Source organism: Mytilus galloprovincialis, chromosome 1 (genome assembly GCF_965363235.1).
Source record: "Mytilus galloprovincialis chromosome 1, xbMytGall1.hap1.1, whole genome shotgun sequence".
Classification (NCBI taxonomy): Eukaryota; Metazoa; Mollusca; class Bivalvia; order Mytilida; family Mytilidae; genus Mytilus; species Mytilus galloprovincialis.
Window position 1 is genome coordinate 45056046 of NC_134838.1, and position 21642 is coordinate 45077687.

At 32.4% G+C, this 21642-nt stretch overlaps 2 protein-coding genes across 4 annotated transcripts in view; one reads left to right on the forward strand and one right to left on the reverse strand.

The window, feature by feature from the left end:
* The window catches only part of LOC143075614 (uncharacterized), a 75059-nt gene extending 66912 nt beyond the window's left edge, over window positions 1–8147 (reverse strand). For 2 of the 3 annotated variants that reach the window (XM_076251106.1, XM_076251099.1), the window contains exons 1-2: window positions 7930–8146; window positions 2115–2286 (exon numbers count right to left, since the gene is read on the reverse strand). In XM_076251106.1, the coding sequence (XP_076107221.1) occupies window positions 2115–2286; window positions 7930–8018 (261 nt within the window). In that variant the 5' untranslated portion in view covers window positions 8019–8146. Of the gene's footprint in view, window positions 1–2114; window positions 2287–7929 lie in introns of all 3 variants that reach the window. The other variant, XM_076251115.1, reaches the window with a different exon arrangement.
* A 10683-nt stretch (window positions 8148–18830) lies between these two features.
* LOC143075672 (uncharacterized) lies at window positions 18831–21046 on the forward strand. Its single transcript, XM_076251201.1, has 3 exons — window positions 18831–19041; window positions 19627–19756; window positions 20353–21046. The coding sequence occupies exons 1-3, from the start codon at window positions 19012–19014 to the stop codon at window positions 20964–20966; spliced, it is 774 nt and encodes a 257-aa protein (XP_076107316.1). The 5' UTR covers window positions 18831–19011; the 3' UTR covers window positions 20967–21046.
* The last annotated feature ends 596 nt before the right edge of the window (window positions 21047–21642 follow it).

Here is a 21642-nt window from a genome sequence, read left to right on the forward strand (position 1 = left end):
TAATGTTTCCATCATCTTATGTTACACATACAAGTGACATTATGGTATTTACATGCACTGATCATTTTATATGTGAATCTTGAATTGATAATTAGACACCTGAACTTACTAAATTTCCTTTTTCATTATACCACATTTATGAGACTGCTGAAATTGCAATATTTTTATAAATCCCACAGTTAATATGATGAATCATAATTTTCCTATAAAGTTCCAGTTTCAGGCATTTTTCAATTGAATTACATAAGAAAATTTTAAAACTTAGCTCCTTGTCTTTTTTAATAAAACTCCTTCATATATCACCATGCAAAATCTGGTTTAATTTTTGTCCTTAATTCCTGCTCATTTTCAAAAGCAAAAATTTTCGAGAAGCTAAGTCAGACTCTAGTTATAAAACCATGAAATTTCCTTGCTTCTAAACATAGAAACAACATTTCTACAAAGACCCTAAAACTGTGACATCTCAGGAGGATGTATCCTCAAAAAATATACAACTGCATTGGTTACCATAGTAACTGTTGTTTACATCAAAATTAAGAACAAGGAAGGAGTTAATATTATTTACCAATAATAAAGCTCTTAAATTTGGATTGCATGTGAATTTCAGATAGATAAATTATCTCATGAACACTCAAAGGAAAAACAGTTAAAAATATATTGTGTTTATCATTTGTCAAGTTTTATTTGTCAGCATTGTAGATATTGAATTAAAATCGCACATCTTCTGGTTTATTCTTTAATACTGTTTAAAGGAACATTTTATGACTTGACAAAACTACATACCGGTAATCAACTAATTATAAAGTAAAACCAGGTGTTCTGCAGGGCGCAGCTTTGTACAACTGCAGAGGTCGAACCCTGAACAGTTGGGGCAAGTAAGGACACAACATTCAAGCTTGATACAGCTCTGAATTTAGATTGTGATCAATTTTTGACATAATATGAGTTTCTGACACAAAACAAATGTCAAGATCTTACAAATCTATTGTGCAATATTGTGCAATTAAAGATTTCTTCTTCAAACTTTTCAAAAATTTGGAATTTGAGAAATTTGGAGGAAAAAAATTGAAAACTACTTCCACCCCCCTTTTTTGCAATAAGTCCAACACCTGACATTTCTTTATACATAATTTACAAGTAGTGTAAGGGAGTTAAATACCAACATACCCAACATTGTATGTTAAATGTTTTTGAGCTACCTCCCTTACATTGCTTTTAAATTGTCTTATAAATTGTCCATTGACCAAAAACCTAATTTTTTCCCTTTTTTTGCCCCTAATTCCAAAACATTTTCAGCCATAACCCCCCAAATTTAATACTTACCATCCCTTCATGATATGGAAACTTGTTGTATAATTTCAGAGAGAATCATACCCTTAAACACAAGTAATTGTTTGAAAACTACAAAAATGCTTATTTTGGGCCCCCTTTTTGGCCCCTAATTCTGATACTATTGGGACCATAACCCCCGTAATCAATCCCAAATTCCTTAAGTGGTATTGAACCTTCAGGTAGAAATTTATAGAGATCCATACACTTAAACTAAATTTATTGTCAGGAAACTAAATGTGTCTTCAGACAACAACAGAGACGACGACAACATGGCAATATACGATGCAAATTTTTTTTGCAGTCGTATAAAAAGCTTTGAATTTTTAATTGCTTTCAGTGACAACAATCTGTCTTTGATGTGTATGTAATTATAACACAGTATTCTTGTATTTGGTTATTATTTTTTGTTTAACTTTTATTGTGTGCTTATAACTTTTTTTTGTACATGTTGCCTATTATCGTATTTACTTGTCTAGACGCCAGCTAGTGTTGCATTTTACAAGTACAAAATGTATGCTGCAGTTACTTTTCAATTGTTAAAATAATATTATGCATATATGCTAGTAGTTACCAGGTGTCTATTTTGGTTAACCAGTGTTGTTTGATTGCTGTCTCTGTCATTTACCCCCATCTTTGCAAATTTTCATCATTAGAATACTACCCTGCCCCTCCTAAACCATAAATCTTAAGAAAATTTAACCAGGAAATATCCTGCATACTTATATATATAGTATCAATTATTGCTTTAGGATCAAAACTCAAAATACTTTAAAAATAAATACCTGGGCTGGATGTGCTCTTTTGCGTTTCGTGGTGCTGGCTGCCCCAGCTGAAGTGCTTCTTGCATGCTCTGGACTGGTATGGCGACATCCATAACCTGACGATTTTGGCTTCTGAATTTCCTCTTGCGTAGATATTTTTACAGTTTTTTCATCTTTAATTTGTGTTCGTTTTCTGTAGGAAAATAAACAGTAAATACAGTGTTACCTGGATATAAAAGTTAATAATCTTAAATTATTAATTTCTAAGTGTAAAATGAACAATTAATTTATCAGGAAAAAATCTTCATTCCAAAAAGTATTGTTTTATTGGTTTTATTGTAATAAATCTAAACAATCAAATTTTCTGTTTATTGAAATTAATAATTCATAAACTGCAGAAGAAATGAATGCCATAAATAAAGCACACCTACTTATTTTTTTAATTTTAATTCCTATGAAAAGTTATTTTTATCTACATGTTATTGAAATAAAATGCATAATTACATGTATGTCACAGTTTATCATAATTATCTTGTTTTGTCATAGATTTATGAAGTTCAGAACTTTCTGTTGGAGTCTTGTTGTACCTGAATTTTTATCACTGTTTAAATTTGAGCAAGTTTGCAGTATGCCGGTCTGGCAAATAAATAGAATAAATAGATTCTATCCTCAAAATAAATGAATAAAATTATTCTCTTAATTACTCAATTGGTCTGGTTATATTGACTGTATATGATACATGTATAGTAGACATCCATGACATTGAGGGCAAATCATTCAGCATACATGTATCTTACATGTATGGCCAATATGTACACTGTATTTGGTGGGGATTTTGTTATTTTAAAAATCAAACCACACCACTGGCTGGATAACAAATTTGGCGATCCATTTTAATTTTGCATGTAAATGTGTTAAGGCTATAGTTTTGGCCTGATAAGTAGCTAGGGGTCTGATTCATAGTGTAGTATATCATCTTCTTGTTTTATAGTGTTTCATTCAATACTGCAAGTCACAAATTCTTTTGAGAAACATACACAATTATCATATCTAATTCTTCAATCACCTGATATTGTAAAAAATAGTTCTCTCTTCATAAAAATATTTATAAACCATGCAACTACATACATTATTACATAGTCTTTGCAAACCAATTGAGAATCTCCAACTGGCCCATTTTTCTCTTGATGGATATTCGTGCCAAATCTTCCCAGCGCTCAGTCAGTGCAAAAACGTTTATACCTTTATGTACTAGCTGTAAAGCTCATAACAAGAAAATCTTTGTTTATGTCTAAACAAATTTAGACAATTTCAGCTAGCTGAACCAATTTTTTTTCTAGGTTCTAGGCTTATGGATTGTTTAATTTGCTGATATTGTATTATATACTATACCATACATGTATCTGCTTACATTATATATAAAGGTGTTTATCACAGACAGACACAGAGTATCCATTAACATTGGATATTGCTGTAAACTGGACTGTACATATCATGCTTATAGACACAGTAAATTTACTGTACTTACATGAATTACATTATTGCTACACAGTTATTAAAATCGTGACGGTCATTCTTTTGTTTTGGTAGCTTGAAATGAGGTTGACAACATATATATTTTGTTCCTCTTACAAAAATTCCTGTAAATAATGCTATATAATACTGTAAACGGGGAAATTTTTTGCGCTTTCTTTATTTCATGAGTTATTAACACAACCTAAATTCGCACCGTTTCGAATTCACAATTTCCCTGTGAACTATATATACATATTTTCGTAAATGATTTAGAAAATGAGCAGCTTTATATGTATCATAAATCAAGTGATAAAATCAATCAGAAATCTTTTGTTTTCGGTTCATTAATGTTAAAGGAGATTAAAAGTTGTGTCATTGCTTGTAAAAACACATACGTGCATGACGTATACACTATAACAAAAAAAAGACCTTATTAATGCTTATTAATCTTTGTTGCAGATTCAACCAGGTAGTTTTTTGAAAACCGATTGACAGGTGTTATCTATATACAGTACTACCTGTGACATTATCTTATTCATGGTGGCCATAAAAATTATGTTCACCATGGTGGCCATATATGTTCATCATTATACCCCCTGTTGCTTAATTAATACACAAGGTATTAATCAAAAACTAGTCAAGGGTAAAGGGAAATCTTGACTGCATTGAAGTGTTAAAATTACATAACTTACAGGTCATGTGTCTCAGGTAAAATATACATGTATGTGTGTTTGTGAAATTTAATTACTGTAATTATGACAAGAAAATTCAAAAATAAAATAATATAAATAGTTGAATAAATAGCTGATTTTTTTTTTTAATTTGACTCATGACTATTTGTTTTGACATTATACCTTTCTAATCAATTTAAGCTATTTTTTACATGTACTTTATGATAGGTGAAGAATAAATGAATATCATCTTCCAAATGCCTGCCTTTTTCTATTGAAAAGATGTTTCTCAAATTAATTTTCTTAAATCAAAATGATTTATATTTAAATCATAGTAGACATGGTAGATAGACTTATCTGCATTCAGTACTGTTTTACAAATGTTAAAGATTGTCTTTAGAACTTATTCTAAATAAAATTTAAGCAATTCCTTATTTCTCTATTGAAGAAATATATTCAAAATATTCATTAATTCAACAAAATTTGATAATATTTGTTTTGTCATATAAACATATTTTAATATGGTATTTAGTTTGTGACAAAAAAAAACAAACAAACAAAAACACAATTATAATGGCAATGCAAAGAATTAACAATTCTATAAGAAATTAAAACACATGGATTTTTTTTAGGTTTCTGCCCTCAGTTCTAATAATGACTATTTTATAAGGGAGCCAATATTTTCAACATATTCATGTAATAAAGGTTTAGCATTTCTTTCACTTTTTGTTCTTAGGTAAGAGACATTATTATGAGAAGGTAAACAATTTTCAAATAGATTATCTCAAGTTATTTTGTTAATTTTACAATTAAGGAAGGAGTGGTCTTCATTGTCCAGCAAGTGGCGAAGTTTACATATTCTATCTTTTCTAGGAATTTTATATTGTCCACTATTTTCTATTTCTAAGTTATGACCACTAACTCTCTATGTGACACATTTGAGTATACAGTTTTTACCAAAGTTTTTATTCTTAAATCTATTTTCAAAAATGTTTTTCTTTAAATTGATTTTTCATCAAGGGTTTTAATGTCTTAATTCATTCAAGTCTCTGAAATTGTTAACTTTATCTAAAAGACCTGGGTTTAGGGAAATCTTTGCAAATGTATACCAAGAATATGTATCATACCAGTCCAGCACTTCCAACAATAAAAATGTACACAGAAAAAAATGATTTAATTAATAGACCATAAAAGTGTAACCATCTATATAAGTGTATTTTGTCAAATTTTGGCTTTTAACTGACAGATATTAGCTAAACTGAAGATGCCATATTTAATAAGTTCACATTTGTTTAAAAAAGGCAAAAGAAGACAGTTTTTTTCTTTAAATATTTTTTTGGAAAATAAGTCTCTTCAACATGTCCATTACATTAACTCCTGATTTCAGATTTAAAAAAAAAAGATAGACAAAACTAGTTTTTTCCTATTAAAATCATATAATGATATTTGTAGTTTTCCTGAATAATAGATGTTATAAAAATTTATCATAAGAGGATTGATATTGTCTGATCATTTTATAATGTTAAGAAACAGGCTTGCTAAAAATTACTTCCTTCATGGTTTCTTTAAAAATATCATTTGCTTGATTATTAGTTATTATTAATGATAATTCATTAAATAATGCAAATAAACGATTAAATACAATGTACATTAATTTTTTTTTTGCTTTTAAATTGTCTTTCAAATGCTAGTCAATAACTTTATCTTTGATATTTTATTGTCTTTTTGCTTCTCAAAATTCTTACTAAGGAGACATTAAAAGAATAAGAAACAAAATCATACAAAAATTAATAAGAACAAATAAAAAAATAAAAAAAATGAGTTTGAATAAATTCAAAAGACAGAAAAATCAAAAACAATATTAATTAACAAAGACTAAAACAATGTCTTATTCTACATTTTCAAAAAAAGGTGAAATGTCAATTTTGAAAGAAACCTAAGTTATCTGTACAGGTAAATTTTAAAGAAACATACAAGTTGAAAACTTCAACCCTGATTGATTACAACAGGTAACATTATTAGATGACCCCAATAAATGGCCAACATCTCAAAATTGAATACCCCAATAAATGGCCACCATTGGATGTTGACCATGCAAGAGGGTGGACATAATTAAGAGAATGTCACAGGCTGTACTGTATAAGTAACGATCTAGACGTGTTGTTTAAATAACAATTACCTGAATTTCGTAATGTCTGCTTGCTTGAGATGATAAACTTGAGTCTTTATTATGATTAAAGTTTCCTTGAAATTTTTGCATTCTTTTAATTCGCGTTTCATTTCTTACCTTGGAAATTTCCCCGTTTACAGTATATAACTGTTCCTGTTTGAACATACATATTTAATTTACTGAATCCAATCCCTTTAAAGGCTTTATTTTGTTATGACCATGCCCAAATTACAGTTAGTGTTATATTTTTTTTCGAGTTGAAATAATTCACTATATTTCTTCCATAAGGATGATCATTCTGGACAAGAACTTGTTAAGAAAATAAATCATTTATATCTTTGAATTTTATTTTAAAAGTAAAAACTGAATTATTGCCGATGACGAAAGTGACTAAAAGCGAGTATCGTGAACTACAGGGCGACTATATTTCGCTTTTAATGGTCAGGCAAAGTTAATTGACAGACAGGAAAGAGACTTTGGTGCCCCAGGCGCATGCATGCTACATTTGTAGCGTGAGCCCTGGCATATATATGCTCAGTTATTCAATCCTGTTCAGCATTGATTTATTAGTGGTCAAGTGAATTGTACTACACCCAAACTGACGCAAAGACAGGGTTTGGTCAGGATACCAGGCTTAATTGACAACAAATTTAAAGATACCTGCCAGTAGCATACATCTATGTACTGGGTCATTGTAACACCTGTAAGGGCAGACAAATAGCAATAAGTTTAATAAAAGGTTGCTTGGTCATGTCTGTCAACTCTTGTAAATCTTTTCATTCCCATTATCTGCGGAATGTCTTAACATATATTAGTTATAACATATTGTATTTAAATCCTTTTGTATGCAAATTAAAGGGGCCGACTTTAAAAGTGAAGCAGCTTCTAATTAGGATGCAGAGTCTGCCAATGTGAACACAGGGACCAGAGTCACTATGACCTGGATGGAGAAGACATATATACAACCATTGTCCAAATAATTATGACGTCTTGAAAGGCTATTATAATTTTTTTTTGTCGAGTAAGGCGTCAAATATAACGTCTTGAAAGGCTATTATAATCTTTTTCTTTGACGTCGAAGTAAGGCGTCAAAGAAAAAATTATAATAGCCTTTCAAGACGTTATAATTTATATTTGGACTAATACAACCAGTGGTTTCTGGAATGATAGTATGTATGTATTCCTAGATTCCTCCGTTATCCAAAGAATCCCTCAAGAGCTGCGAGGGTACAGTGGAATCCGTGTACATTCCCTATCGGAGATGTGCATGCAAAAACTGTTGGTGTTAAACGACTGAAACGCGTCTTGTTTGTTTGGAACAGATTTTTTTATATGTGCTACAATTTGAATAAATTCGAACTAATATCAGTTGTAACCTTTAGATGGTAAACAACTTATTGGCGCGTGCATTATAATATTTTTCATCGATTTTGATTATCGATGCATGCCACGACCTTCATTGCCAATGTAAACAACTTACACCGAAGATTTTGGGTCATATTCCGGGACATATTCTTTCAGAACTGCTGGTAGAGTTGTCGACCGAGTTTCTGATTTCTTCATCTTCATTAATTTGTCTCAGCCATCGCTACTTTCTCTTTTCATACCTGTAGTATAGGGCACCTTGCCAAGGTCCCCACGTTTGTCAATATTTTGTTTGTCATGTGATTCTCTCTTCTGAACGGCCATGGAAACTTCCTATCACGTGATTTACATAACATTTTCCCGCCAAACTTATAAACACCAATGTCTACATGCACGTGCAACGTACACTATTTCAGCACACTTTTGAGTTATAATCTTGGCCTATTCATTCTTTTTAGAATCCGGCCTTTTCAGGTCACTTTATGATAACAAGTACATACTTTTAAGTATGAATAAAAACCCTGGACTTTTTCGGGAGACGAATTTGGGTACTTATAAAGTGAGAAACGGAATCGAAACGAAACGAAACGAAATACAACGAAACGCAACGAAATACAACGAAACGAAACGAAATATAACGAAACGAAACGAAATGAAAAAATGAAGAAACGAAACGAAACGAAATGGACGAAATAGGCCTATATATAATAAATCTTTTACATTGTTATAGGAGGTTAGGATTTTGATTTTAAAAAGGTAATTAATTGTTTTTTTTATTCCAAGTTCCGAGTCCAAGTTAAGGGGGCTACCATTTGATTTTTTTTGGGAGGGGGAGGGGGAGAGGGCTATGATGAAATTAAAAAAAAATCCTGCAGGACAGGGATTTGAGTATAAAAAAGGCAAGACAGGATTGTTTAGTAAAAAATAAGGCAGGATGAGCAACTGGGCAAAAAAACGGGATAAATTTATATAAAAAAGGCAGGACCAAATATAGTGAAATATAAAAAGGCAGGACAGAGATTACAACTAAATAAAATGCAGGACAAAAAATTTCATCCTAGCCCATAAAAATCAAATGGTATCTCCCTAAGTTTGAATTTGCCAAGTTGTATTTGACAAGAAATTAAAAATGTGAAATGCTAACGGCTGACGAGTAGCCATAACGAAAACTAAATTGAACTGAAAAAGAGATCTGAGGTGAACGTCCTGTGTTTGAACCTCCCTTTTTACCAAACATGAATTTGAATGAAGATATAAATTTGGAATGTTTTTCTCCTGGGTTGGAGACCCCTTCAATCTTTTGAAAATGACTGGATCCGCTGCTGACGTCGATGAGAAAGAAAATCAACATACCTAGATGGTCAGAAAGAGTCCACCATGTTTTAAGTGATTAACAAATATCTACATCGTGTTGCAAGCTGATTATCTCAATATAGATATATTGAAACATCTTACTGACAGCAATTCGGACTTGTGTGTAGGTTAAACCAATATCTTTGGTTAAGTTGCTTTCAAACTGAACCATGAAATCATTACTTTTGAGTGTAGTTACTTTTGAAAGTAGTTTAGTCCGACATATAGACAACGTTCTGTTCATCAGACTAGACTACTCTAAAGGGCGGGTGGATTCGTTTGAATTGTTTTACATTTATCATTTCGGGCTTTTTATAGCTGACTATGCGGTATGGTCTTTGCTCATTGTTGAAGGCCGTAAGGTGACCTTTAAATGTTAATTTGTGTCATTTTGGTCTCTTGTGGAGAGCTGTCTCATTGGCATTCATAATACCACATTTTCTTTTTTTTGTAAAACATTTAGCGACTTGAGAATTTCAGAAAAGGTATCAAAAGTCATAGGTAATTTGGGACAGGATAATTGTTTTTCTAGCCCGGCTCCTCCTTCTTCCACAAATGTTTTTTTTTGTTCTCTATTAATTTTAATGACACATGAATAAATTTAGCGCTTATCTGTATATTATGAACATTCATTAAAGGGGGGATCGGGGCAGAGGCGGATTTAGGGAGCCCCCCCCCTTTTCTGAAAAATAATTGGTTGCTTATATAGGGAATCACTGAAGCATGACCGGAGCGGACCCCTTCTTAGGCAGTCAACGGGACCCTGCGTATGAACATTTCTGGATCCGCCACTTCGGAGGGGCCCTGATCCCAATATCCCGGGCTTAAAAACATGAAATCCCGAGGTTCTGAATTTATTATACAAATTAAATATCTCGACATCCCGAAATTCGAAACTGAAAAGAAATCCCGGATCCCGAAATGGTCAATCCTGAAATTTCGATCATAAAAACACCCGCTCCAGACGTCCTGAAAGTGTATTTTCTTTTTACAGTCAATTCTCAGTTTAATAATTGATCCACAGCGGTCATTGATATATTATTCAGACCCTCCCTATTAAATAAACCCTGTGACTGCCGTGGATAGTAAACTTGAAAATGATATCAGACAGAAAATACACTTTATTCGTAGTATATGTATTTGTTTCAAAGTAAAAAGAAAAACGCAAACCGGAAGTCTAATCTGACTTAAATTTCGTCCAATGACGGATATAAGACAGAAAATACACTGTATTCGTAGTATTAATGTATGTGAGAAAAAACGCAAACCGGAAGTCTAATCTGACTTAAAATTTCGCCCAATGACGGAAATCCGGACGCCTTTTTTCTCGTTTTTCACCCAAAATAACTCAATCTGAATAATCATATGAATGGATGACAAATGCGATTATGCACTGAACCCATAGGACACAGAGGCATGATGATTAATTTATTGTGGAAAGAAGAGAAGCGACACCCAAAATGAGGTCTTCTCGTTTAATAGTATAGAAGATACTGTTTTAACGTGGTTGTAACAATGATAACTACATTAACTACATCAACAGCACCACACAAATGCATAACATGAGGGTCAGATTCATTTCGTTGTATTTCGTTTCTTCATTTTTTTCATTTCGTTTCGTTTCGTTATATTTCGTTGCGTTTCGTTATATTTCGTTTCGTTTCGTTATATTTCGTTTCGTTTCGTTTCGATTCCGTTTCTCACTTTATAAGTACCCGACGAATTTTATATAAAAGTTTTCCAAACTTGTTGCCGAATCCCATATTTGAACTTTATGTAACATTGTAGTAATATCAAGGATTTGTATAGTATGTCTTACTATACAAATCCTTGGTAATATAAATAAATACTTTTTAAACTAGCCCTTGACTTCAAATGTTCGTATCTGTCTGAGCCTGAAAGGACTATTCGGGGGGGGGGGGGGAGTAGAGGGCAGGGGGCCCGCCCCCCCTTTTTTCAGAAAAAAAATTTGTTGGCTATATAGGGAATCACTGAAGCGTGACGAAATCGGGTATCCCCTTAGGCAGTCAGTGGCCCCTCTTACGAAAATTTCTAGATCCGCCACTGTAACTATTAGTGGTCAAGTTCTTTTTTTATTTGACATCTCAGATCTGAATAACTGTGAAACATAGTATACTAGTAATAGTCCTAGTCTGAGGGTTCCGGCGGTGAAAGTATTAAAATCCAGAATAGATCAGAATAGTGCTTCGGACCTAACCGGCAAATATATTTGAGAATTACACTAAGTCATGTACAGTTTATGTGCTGTCTTTATGTTTCTTCTTCTTTGTATACTTAAGGGAGTTGGCTTCTCAGTTTCAAAATAATTAACTTTTCAAAACACTAGCAAATATTAAAAGGTGATTAATAAAGAAAAGAGCAAAATATATATAGGTCACCGTGCTTGTTTTCAAGTATTAGCCATTGAAATTTTGGCGGGAAAATGTTCTCTCTTGACTTTTCATAGCTTTATCATTGACAAGTTTAAGTCCTCAAAAACTATTAAAAAATAATTAAAATTTTATTAGACTTTAACAGACAGCTTATCATTACACATGTAAAAGAATTATAAAAAGAAAAATGGGGGTCACCAGGCAAAATTTGTTAAGGCATTCAAAATGGATAAAACCAGAGGATTCCGAAAAGCTGACCAAAATTCCAAAACATGACACGCGAGCTTCCTTAATAACCAGTTACCAGAAATAAAAAGATTACGTTCGTTAAAATCTAAAACGTCGGCCACAACAGACGTGGGCATAGCGAACGAGTTGTGAAATGTAAACACCATAAAGTGCCAAAGGAACATCCCCATCCAAAAATTATAATATATTTTTATATTTGTAAGTAATATTTTTCAACTTTTATCAAGTTTTATTTTTTGGGGGGTAATCATGAGATAAAAACAAGATTGCATCTTATAACATGCACGAAGGTAGTGGTGCTGTAGGCTATTTGTTTATGTAATTTATTCCAGTTTTTTTTTTTTTTTTTTTTTATAGTTATGCAGAATTCCAAGGAACATGTTCATTCGGCTTTACGTCATCTTTCATGTAATAATGGCCAATGAAGAGTGTTAATAGATATAGGAAGATATGGTATGAGTGCCAATGAGACAACTCTCCATTCAAGTCACAATTTATAACTATGGCCCGGCCCCCCCCCCTTTTTTCAGAAAAAAAATTGTTGGCTATATAGGGAATCACTGAAGCGTGACGAAATCGGGTATCCCCTTAGGCAGTCAGTGGCCCCTCTTATGAAAATTTCTAGATCCGCCACTGTAACTAAGTGGTCAAGTTCTTTTTTTATTTGACATCTCAGATCTGAATAATTGTGAAACATAGTATACTAGTAATAGTCCTAGTCTGAGTGTTCCGGCGGTGAAAGTATTAAAATCCAGAATAGATCAGAATAGTGCTTCGGACCTAACCGGCAAATATATTTGAGAATTACATTAAGTCATGTACAGTTTATGTGCTGTCTTTATGTTTCTTCTTCTTTGTATACTTAAGGGAGTTGGCTTCTCAGTTTCAAAATAATTAACTTTTCAAAACACTAGCAAATATTAAAAGGTGATTAATAAAGAAAAGAGCAAAATATATATATATATAGGTCACCGTGCTTGTTTTCAAGTATTAGCCATTGAAATTTTGGCGGGAAAATGTTCTCTCTTGACTTTTCATAGCTTTATCATTGACAAGTTTAAGTCCTCAAAAACTATTAAAAAATAATTAAAATTTTATTAGACTTTAACAGACAGCTTATCATTACACATGTAAATGAATTTTTAAAAGAAAAATGGGGGTCACCAGGCAAAATTTGTTAAGGCATTCAAAATGGATAAAACCAGAGGATTCCGAAAAGCTGACCAAAATTCCAAAACATGACACGCGAGCTTCCTTAATAACCAGTTACCAGAAATAAAATTATATTTTTATATTTGTAAGTAATATTTTTCAACTTTTATCAAGTTTTATTTTTTGGGGGGTAATCATGAGATAAAAACAAGATTGCATCATATAATATGCACGAAGGTAGTGGTGCTGTAGGCTATTTGTTTATGTAATTTATTCCAGTTTTTTTTTTTTTTTTATTATTGTTATGCAGAATTCCAAGGAACATGTTCATTCGGCTTTACGTCATCTTTCATGTAATAATGGCCAATGAAGAGTGTTAATAGATATAGGTAGATATGGTATGAGTGCCAATGAGACAACTCTCCATTCAAGTCACAATTTATAAAAGTAAACCATTATAGGTCAAGGTACGGTCTTCAACACGGAACCTAGGCTCACACCGAACAGCAAGCTATAAAGGGCCCTAAAATTACTTGTGTAATAACATTCAAACGGGAAGCATGTTTATAACACTTTCAGTGTATTGGTAATTAGAACATGCGTATCTTGCTGCACGTCTTTGGACTTTGGCGTTAATGTTCTTTGTTGTCAGGTTGTTAAATTAGGTGTTCCAGACGGTGCAGCAGTATTAAAAATTTGGCCTGGTAAGTGCTTTGTATGCTCTGTAGATTTCTTCTAATGAATGCAATGGTCGATTTTGTTTGCTTTAGGTGTCATGTTCTGAATGTGTTTGTTCCACTTTAGATTTGTTGATATTGTTACTCCGAGGTATTTTGTATTTTCAACTGCATCAAGAATGTGACCATGATTCATGCTATGATAAAAATGAATAGGTTTTTTCTTTGTGGTCATTCGGAGTATGTTGCCTTTGTCGGCATGGAACTGCATTAGTCCGATTTGTTTCAATTTGATTGTCCCTTCTATGTCTTCTTGAAATTTTAGTGACAATCTGATGTTGATTTTATATGTCTGTAAATGATGCTGTCGTCAGCAAAGAGCATGGATTGACTGTGCTTTAAATAGTCAGGTAAGTCATTAACATGTATCTAAAATAGTATAGGACCTAATACAGAGCTCTATTGAACACCTGGTGTAACTGATATATTGTCAGAGGAATAGTTTTCTAGTATAATTGTTTATGCACGATTCGATAGGAAAGATTGTATCTAGATGTAAAATTCAAAATGAAAATGGGGAATGTTTCAAAGATACAACAACCCAACCAAAGAGCAGAAAACAGCCGAAGTTTGTATAGTAGTTGGTTAAGAGGAACTTATAATCAAAGGCTTTTGTGAAATCCACGATGACTAAATCGATTTGTATATTTTTGTCGTTATTTGATGACAGTTGGTGAATAAGGGTAATTATCTGGCATTGGCAAGATATATTTGCCCTGACACCGTGTTGCAAGTCACAAAGTATGTTGTTTGATTCGAGGTGTTTCATGATGTTGCTTGCAAGTATGTGTCCTAATAATTTGCAGGAAAAACACGACAATGAGATTGGTTATAGTTCTCAGGATGATAATTTCTTATTTTTTTAAAAATAGTGTTACGTTTGCATGATTCCAATCTTGAGGTACTTTTCCTGTTTGTATTGATTTTAATTAAGTTTTAGATGCCTATGTTGTCGATTATTAGAATTGTTAATGGACTTTTGTCAGGGACTACTGTATCAGACTCAGATGTAAATGGTGATTTAAATTAAAATTCAGAATGGAAATGGGGAATGTGTCAAAGCGACAACAACCCGACCATAGAGCAGACAACAGCCGAAGGCCACCAACGGATTATGGGTCTTCAATGTAGCGAGAAAGTTCCGCACCCGGAGGCGTCCGCTTCAGCTGACCCCTAAACAAATTTGTATACTAGTTCAGTGATAATGGACGTCATACTAAACTCCGAATTATACACACGAATCCGAATGTAAAAATCATTAAAGACTAACAAAGGCCAGAGGCTCCTGACTTGGGACAGGCGCAAAATTACAGCGGGGTTAAACGTGTTTTTAAGATCTCAACCCTCCCCCTATACATCTAGCCAATATAGAAAAAAAAAAACGCTCAACAATACGCACAGTAAAACTCAATTTAAGAGAAGTCCGAGTCCGATGTCAGAATATGAAACAACAGAAAATAAACAAAATGACAATAATACATAAATAACAACAGACTACTAGCAGTTACTGACATGTCAGCTCCAGACATCAATTAAACTGATTGAAAGATTATGTATTCATCATATGAATATCTGATACAATCCCTCCTGTTAGGGTTTTAGTATTATACCATCATGAAATATATGAGAAGAACATAACCCGTGTCATGACAACACATGTTTTAGAATAAATGTGTTTCATTCCGATGCAAAGACCCTATAAGTGAATCAATATTTATATTAAAGCCAAAATATGCAATCTTTAATGACGTGACAACAGTATCGTAACTATATCCCTTTTTAATAAGTTTGTTTAAAGGTTTTGTTAGCTTTTGAGGTGAATACTGACATTTTTGTGCTTTATAAAGAATATTACCATGAAAGATTGGATGTGAAATACCTGAGCGTATAAGATGTCTGCATGTTGACTTATATTTACGAATTATTTCCCTATACCGATGATAAAATTTAGTAAATGTATTGACTAGTTTTTGATATTGAAAACCCTGGTGTAATAATTTTTTCAGTAATTTCGCCAAAATCTAATACGTTGTTAAATACACGAGCAAATCGTACAAGTTGAGATATATAAACACATATAAAATTATAACAAGGGAACGTCACCATCTAAAAATGGATAATTATAACGATAGGAAATGAAAACTCGTCTCTTTTATCATAAATTTTTGTATGAAGCGTCCCGTTAATGATATAGATATCAAGATCGAGGAAAGGGCTGTGGTCATTGTTATAGTATTATAGCTTTATTTAAAGTAAGTTCAACAGGATAAATTTCTTTAGTATACAAACTGAAGTCGTCATTATTGAGAGCCAATATATCATCCAAATATCTAAAAGTATTGTTAGTTTTTTTTTTAATTTAAAGTGTCCATTTAGGATATTTGCTTTTTTTCAGAGAATCTATATGTATAGTAAACCTTCTTTTCTGAGAGGTGCAAATACATGTACCAATGTTTTCATTGTTTCGGCCTTTTATGTTTTTAAAAAAGAGTTTTTGTTGAATCTCTGATTTCCAGGTTTTTGTATTTTGATGTCAAATATTAATTTTCAATGTATTTCCAGTAATACATTTCTCATTTCTATTTGAAATTGTGTTTTAATTTGTTTACATTTTTTAATGTGTCTGCCATCATGTTTATTCTTTATTTTCTTATTTATAAGGTTTTTTTTTCAAAATTGAATCTATTCATGACCCTCATCCATGTTAGGTGAGTTTTATTAGCTTAGTTGGTATATGCTTTTGGATACTTTGAGTCAGTGTATTTGTTTTGAATTAATTCCACATATGTCTACATTTAGTTCTAACTGGTCTTCCTTCAATATGTTTGTATGTAAATTAATACCTTGTGTGGTAACTGTTTGGCTTTTGAAAGGGAAAATTTAATTTCACTGAAAATTATGTCATGGTCTCCTAGTGGTGGTAATGTTTCTACTCTGTTTACTATGGATGGACTTAACATGCACAGTAAATCAAGTCAGCGCTTTCTTGTTGGTATGTCTACTACCTGTGTGAGATTGTGAGATTTTAGTATGTCTAACAAAGGGTTTTGATGAAGAGAAGAATCTGGTTGCTAGGTATTACCTATATATTTGACCCGCCAATATCGCCACTGAGCATGATGTTTGCACTAGATATATTGCATATTTAGATATTTAAGAAAATGTGGTACGAGTGCCAAGGAGACAACTCTCCACCTAAGTCAAAATCTGTCACAGAAAACAATTATAGGTCAAAGTACGGTATTCAACACGGATATATCCTATAGTGCCTAACAAGATTTTGTGAGGTAGACGAAATTGACTTTAAAACGATCGTATTGACTTTTGATGTGCAGAAATAGGCAGATCGGGCATATTTTGACTTTAGTTACTTACTTCTTAAGTTTGGGATTAATTGTAATCAACATATTCCAATGAGACTGAAAAATGCTTTTTTTTATTATGATAAATAATATTACCTGCCGTAGTCGTGCGTAAAATATATTTCGGTATTTCTCTTTCGAAAATGACTTGTTTAATGGAACAAAACGTATTATTTGTAAACTTTCTCTTTACTCTTCACAATAGGCTTTTAAAAAATAACCTTTCAACTGTATATTCCGAAAATTTTGTGAAAATCGAATAAGTGGCAATTCTTACCTTTCATACCTTAACTTTCATTGATAAAACATAATATTGACTCGTCCAGTGTCCAGTTTGAAGGTCATTTTAGTTACCGTACACATTCATGCACGTTCTAATTGTTCAATAGTCATATATGAAAAGCATAAACAAGTTTGAAGGTAAACTAATAACAACTTAATCCAATCAAATTGCCTACGATTCAATAACAATGACCAGTCCACATCATAAAAATGTATAGGGGTAAACTGGGTAGGGAGAAAATGTCAGATATATTAAGTTCATTATTTTGCAATAACGAGTAAAAATTTGTTAACCAATAGATTTGTTATAATTTCATAAACATGTCGTTATGTATTGGTATAGTTTTTGGATCTTTCATTAGCGTATTTAAGGCTGTAGAAAGTTTGGCCTTCAAAAGTCAACATAATCATTGACTTTATAAAGAAAATTCGCCTTTTTAAAACATTGAATGTTTCACAAATAATACGCGACAGCAAAGCAAAATCATTTCTTAAAACACTGCAAAAAAATAATTCTGATTGATGCAGTGGTATTGTCATAAATTGCACTGGAGTGAACAGTGGTACATCAAACGTCGAATTCCCTCACACAATGTTATCACACACTATAATAGTGCGGTACTAAGATGTTCGATGTTCAAGTGATTACCTTTTGTCTGATGGTGGTCTTTAATTTGCACCAAGATAAGTGGTTTAATTTCCTGTTGGGAATGATGTTTGTCAATTTAGTCAAACCCGGGAAAGAAATCGGAGCAGACCTAAACGATTTGAACATAAAATACACAAAAAAGAATAATATCGACACAGCGGCTTCATGGAGGCTCTTAATCCTTAAAATACATGTATGTTCAGATTTGACGACTTAATTTGGCCGTTACATGTCATTTATATAGAAACTTATATTATACGGCTTTTTCTATATCACGTCCGTGTTAGCCTGAGCACCGATATAATCTGAGAACTATGCTCGAGGGCCTATATTGGTTAAGAGTTGAAAGCGTTTGTGATATTAAAGCAAAAACATACCACAATAAAATTGAGAATGGAAATGGGGAATGTGTCGAACGACAACTACTGTACATCAGATTCCTGACTTAGGACAGGTGGAAACATTTGCAGCGGGATTAAACGTTTTAATGGATCCAAACCTTCTCCCTTTTTCTGAAACAAGACTATCAAAGGCCAGAGGCTCCTGGTTTGGGATAGGGGGGAAATGCGGCGGGGTTAAACATTTTTTGAAATCTCAACCCTTCCCCTATACCTCTAGTCAATGTATAAAAAACACACATTTTATAATTACATTCAGTCAATTGCAAATAAGCTCGTCCAACGATATGACGTTATACAGATCTTTTTTGGTTTAATAAATCCTTTGCTACCATGACATATATCGAAATCATTACGATTGATTGCTCTAATTTCACTTGATTATATTGCCTTTGAAAGTTACCTGTATTTACTTCTTAGTATATAATAAACATGTAAATAGTATGTATTTGTTTAAAAAACCAAAAATGACGACAACATATTGGTATTTTTACATAGTCGGAAGTGATAAATAGCCTGAAGGAATTGATGCAACAATATTTGACGAAGGTTGACCCCTGTTCTGTCATTTATCAGGTGGGAATATTCAATTCAGGTTAGAAAATATCTGGGAACTTATCAAATGATTTGGAATATGTCGAGAATTCGTTTGGTAAGTCCTGTATACCTTGTTTTATTTTCAATTAGTCTGATATCAAAACTCAGTGAAACGATTGTCCATTTACAGTCATCTAATTTATCAAAGTTTTATTAATATGTAATTTTTTAACTTGCGGACTCACACAATCAATAATAATGATAAAAAAAGAAATGAAACAATAAAAATAGCTAGGAAAAAAGTACACAAAACATTAAAATAAAGTTAAATATATATACAACAGTTTATTTATTGATCCAAAGTAATTTTAGATCAAATGTAATAATTAATGTTTCTGTCGCACCGGTCATTCGTTTTGTCACGGTATGACATTCGGCTATTGTTAAGTTAAGTATAATCAGAGACATATAATACATGCATGTATTATCATGTCTCTGGTATAATTATAAACATACAATTCAACATTACAACGGGCAAAGTATATACTTTTTTTGTTATAGATGATATACATTGTGAAAATACAACTGTGTATAGGACAACCCTGTCGAATATCATTATAGACATATAAATTTCTGTGAGACTTTTATATAAAATTGGTTTTCAACACAGTTGCAGCTCATGACAAATTTTGTATTTCAGGTGGTTTTCGCCACGTGCCAAGTATTATGTCTTGTTCAAAGTCTTAATACCCTTGATGGAGTATTTACTGGTACATTTTTAGATACTATAGCAAAGGCGATGACAAAGACTGGAGAGACCGGATGTGACAGTAAGGAATTTGTTTGAAATTATTACATGGGTTTATGAGCCTCTTTGTGGAGTTTTTGATTATGTGATAACTTGGTAGTTTTTATAGTGATAATTTTATTGCCAGACAAAATATTTCATGATTACTGGCTTGATAATCTAGGACATAATTTTTGATTATTTGATTATCTTGTTTAAAACAATAATTCTTGATTATGTGATTATATTGGCAAAACATTTGTGATTATGTGATTACTTTAACACCCCCATGAGGGTCCTCATTTATGCATTCATCATTCTCTATACTGCAAACCCCATTTATAGGTCCTCATTTATGCATTCATCATTCTCTATACTGCAAACCCCATCTATAGGTCCTCGTGTAAATTGAAAAATAAACTGAAAATCTAAAGCAATTATGTCTCTTCTATACATACAAATACTAGTAATATATATAAAACAAAATGCAATTAGAAAATATATGAGATAATTCTCTGCAAGTTATAAAACTCATCAAGGCAAATCAAATATCAGGCAAAAACTTTATAAACGCAACTACTGCTATACTGATTAAAAAGTAAATACAAGTATAAATGAATTCATTTTTTTAAATTGCAGAACAAACGGCTAACCAAACAAATCCTTACTTTTTTGGCGTCACTGACCTCAAATGTCTACAGATAGAAGCAAAAATGCGAACGCTAGGTTATGATATGCAAGATATTGAGGATCTCAGAGAGAAATATCCAAATCTCATTGGTAAAAGATCTGTCAGGGAGAAAAATAACACGAAATCACCTGAGCCTCAGAATCATTCTCCAACCAGAAGCACGTTACGACCTGTACATAGATGGATATTCTACGAAGGATACTTTATTGAGTTCGGTGCTGGAAGTGGAAATATTGGGAATTTTCAAGATGTCGGCAACAAGACATTATATTCTGCTCTTAATGGAAATAGCGGGGAAACTAACTCGACATTTAATGAAAATAGCTTGTCCAATGCTAATATGCAAACAGTGTACCCAAAAAATGGGGATTTATGTTCCGCCAAAATGGAGAGTGAAATAGCTGGATATAGTTCCGTTCCATTGGGATGTTTATATAAATGTGCAAGAAGTTTCGTCACCAAGTTTGGAAAGTACCATTTGATTAAAAATAACTGCCATCGTTTTGCTAATAAGTTGTCAAACATTTTATGCACGGGAATTTGTCCTGAATGGTGCAAGTAACAACTTTTAATATGAGGACGATTTTTCTTGTGATATATTATTTTTAGCATTTATCTAATTAAACTGTGATATACATTGTAGTGTGAGAAGACTTTCACATTATCTTGGTGTTCATGTTCGGGCGTACACTAAATGGCTTTGCTACACCGATGGTTCCATTCTTATCAAATTTTAATCAACAAAAATGACTAAAATGGCTGATTCGGAATGATTCCTAGGTATTCTTGAATTTAATTTGGTCATTACTGAAGGGTTCATTAATTATATGGATGGTGCAGTACCCGAATACTATGTAATACTATGTAAAGGTCTAAGTGGCGACAAAAACCTGTTTTTCATAGCAAACTAATATCATGGCTTGAGTTTTTTAAACGACTATGATCCATACTTAATATCCGTTTTTTTTTTTATTTCAATACAGAGGGACTCTCCCCTTAACAATTATCAAGGACGCATACATCGATTATCATTATGTATTGGTTGAAGTTTGAAACCGTCTATAGAGTACCCACTTCATTTAAGTATTTTACCGTTCTATATATAAGACGGCATCTCAAACCTCGCTGAACCTAATCTGTTCTCTTTTTTAGTATTAAATTAGCAACCATCAAAGAAATAAACTGTCTGAAACACTTCATTTGCTAGAAGCTTCCATTATTTTGTAATTGTGAAGTCC

Coding starts and splice junctions, on each gene's coding strand:
- LOC143075672 (XM_076251201.1), top strand. CDS start 19,012: ATGATTTGGAATATGTCGAGAATTCGTTTG. Junction 19,042..19,626: donor ATATGTCGAGAATTCGTTTG/GTAAGTCCTGTA, acceptor TTTGTATTTCAG/GTGGTTTTCGCCACGTGCCA. Junction 19,757..20,352: donor TGGAGAGACCGGATGTGACA/GTAAGGAATTTG, acceptor TTTAAATTGCAG/AACAAACGGCTAACCAAACA.